This window comes from Leucoraja erinacea, unplaced genomic scaffold (genome assembly GCF_028641065.1).
Source record: "Leucoraja erinacea ecotype New England unplaced genomic scaffold, Leri_hhj_1 Leri_67S, whole genome shotgun sequence".
NCBI classification, from domain to species: Eukaryota; Metazoa; Chordata; class Chondrichthyes; order Rajiformes; family Rajidae; genus Leucoraja; species Leucoraja erinaceus.
Genome location: NW_026576597.1, coordinates 32,965 through 35,000, shown reverse-complemented (window position 1 = coordinate 35,000; position 2,036 = coordinate 32,965). Strand labels below are relative to the sequence as shown.

The 2,036-nt window shown below is 47.4% G+C and overlaps 1 protein-coding gene across 1 annotated transcript in view; it reads left to right on the top strand.

Annotated features, from left to right (window-relative positions):
* The window catches only part of LOC129694458 (uncharacterized), a 26,934-nt gene extending 26,503 nt beyond the window's left edge, over positions 1 to 431 (top strand). Inside the window, exon 10 of the mRNA XM_055631175.1 lies at positions 1 to 431. This exon is cut by the window's left edge and continues 63 nt beyond it. Coding sequence (XP_055487150.1) covers positions 1 to 270 — 270 coding nt within the window. The 3' untranslated portion in view covers positions 271 to 431.
* Positions 432 to 2,036: the final 1,605 nt, after the last annotated feature.

The following is a 2,036-nucleotide window of genomic DNA, read 5'->3' as shown; positions in this document are numbered from 1 at the left end:
AGGGAGCACCGGGTGAGAGGCGGATGTCCCACCGACTGGGTCTGGGTGCAGCCCCCCATCTCTGGAAGCCTCACCCCACTCTACCACCAGGAGCTGCTGAACTACAACCTCTCGCCCGCCTTCCGCTACCAGGTAGGTCTCCTAACCCGAGCCCCGAAATTCAGCCCTGATCCACCACCCTCGGCCCTCACTCAAATACAACGCACTGATGATAATTTTCCAATGTTCTATAGATTCAGGATCAGCTCTTGTGGTTTGGAGGATAGCTAATGTTATCCCACTTTTTAAGAAAGGCGGGAGAGAGAAAACACGGAATATTAGACCAGTTAGCCTGACATCGGTGGTGGGGAAGATGCTGGAGTCAATCATAAAAGATGAAATAGCGGCACATTTGGATAGCAGTAACAGTATGCATTTACGAAGTCATATAACCATATAACAATTACAGCACGGAAACAGGCCATCTCGACCCTTCTAGTCCGTGCCGAACACATAATCTCCCGTAGTCCCATATACCTGCGCTCAGACCATAACCCTCCATTCCCTTCTCATCCATATAACTATCCAATTTATTTTTAAATTATAAAAACGAACTTGCCTTCACCAGCTTCACTGGAAGCTCATTCCACACTGCTACCACTTTCTGAGTAAAGAAGTTCCCCCTCATGTTACCCCTAAACTTCTGTCCCTTAATTCTGAAGTCATGTCCCCTTGTTTGAATCTTCCCTACTCTCAGTGGGAAAAGCTTTCCCACGTCAACTCTGTCTATCCCTCTCATCATTTTAAAGACCTCTATCAAGTCCCCCCTTAACCTTCTGCGCTCCAGAGAATAAAGACCTAACTTATTCAACCTATCTCTGTAACTTAGTTGTTGAAACCCAGGCAACTGTAACTTAGTTGTTGAAACCCAGGAATAAAGACCTAACTTATTCCGTGCTGTAATTGTTATATGGTTATAACAAGAGGTTGAATATATGAGCAAATACGTCCTTCTGCAATTGTACAGAGCCCTAATGAGATCACACCTGTAGTATTGTGTGCAGTTTTGGTCTCAAAATTTGAGGAAGGACATTCTTGCTATTGAGGGAGTGCAGCGTAGGTTCACAAGGTTAATTCACGGGATGGCAGGACTGTCATATGCTGAGGGAATGGAGCGGCTGGGCTTGTATACGCCAGAAATTTTGAAGGATGAGAGGGCATCATATTGAAACATAAGGTTATTGAGGGAGAGGCAGGAAACGCGTTACCGGTTTTGGGGGAGTCCAGAACCGGGGGATACAGTTTAAGAATAAGGGGTAATGCATTGAAACCGGGGATGAGGAATTCAGTGGAATTCAGTGGAATTCTCTGCCCCAGAGGGCCGTGGAACCCGGTTCTCTAGATACTTTCAAGAGGGAGCTCGATCGGGCTCCAAAGATAGCGGAGTCAGGGGATATGGGGAGAAGGCAGGAATGGAATACTGATTGGGAATGATCAGCCATGATCACATTGAATGGCGCTGCCTGGAAGGGTCGAATGGCCTCTACCCCTGCACCTATTGTCTATTGTCCAATGTCTATAACCTCTCAACATAGAAACATAGAAACATAGAAATTAGGTGCAGGAGTAGGCCATTCGGCCCTTCGAGCCTGCACCGCCATTCAATATGATCATGGCTGATCATCCAACTCAGTATCCCGTACCTGCCTTCTCTCCACACCCCCTGATCCCCTTAGCCACAAGGGCCACATCTAACTCCCTCTTAAATATAGCCAATGAACCGGCTTCAACTACCCCCTGTGGCAGAGAGTTCCAGAGATTCACCACTCTCTGTGTGAAAAAAAGTTCTTCTCATCTCGGTTTTTAAAGGATTTCCCCCTTATCCTTAAGCTGTGACCCCTTGTCCTGGACTTCCCCAACATCGGGAACAATCTTCCTGCATCTAGCCTGTCCAACCCCTTAAGAATGTTGTACGTTTCGCCCGCCTTCCGCTACCAAGTAGGTATCTGGCCCCAGGACCCTCTCGGCCTGTGATCCCTTCCCACTAAATCCTCACC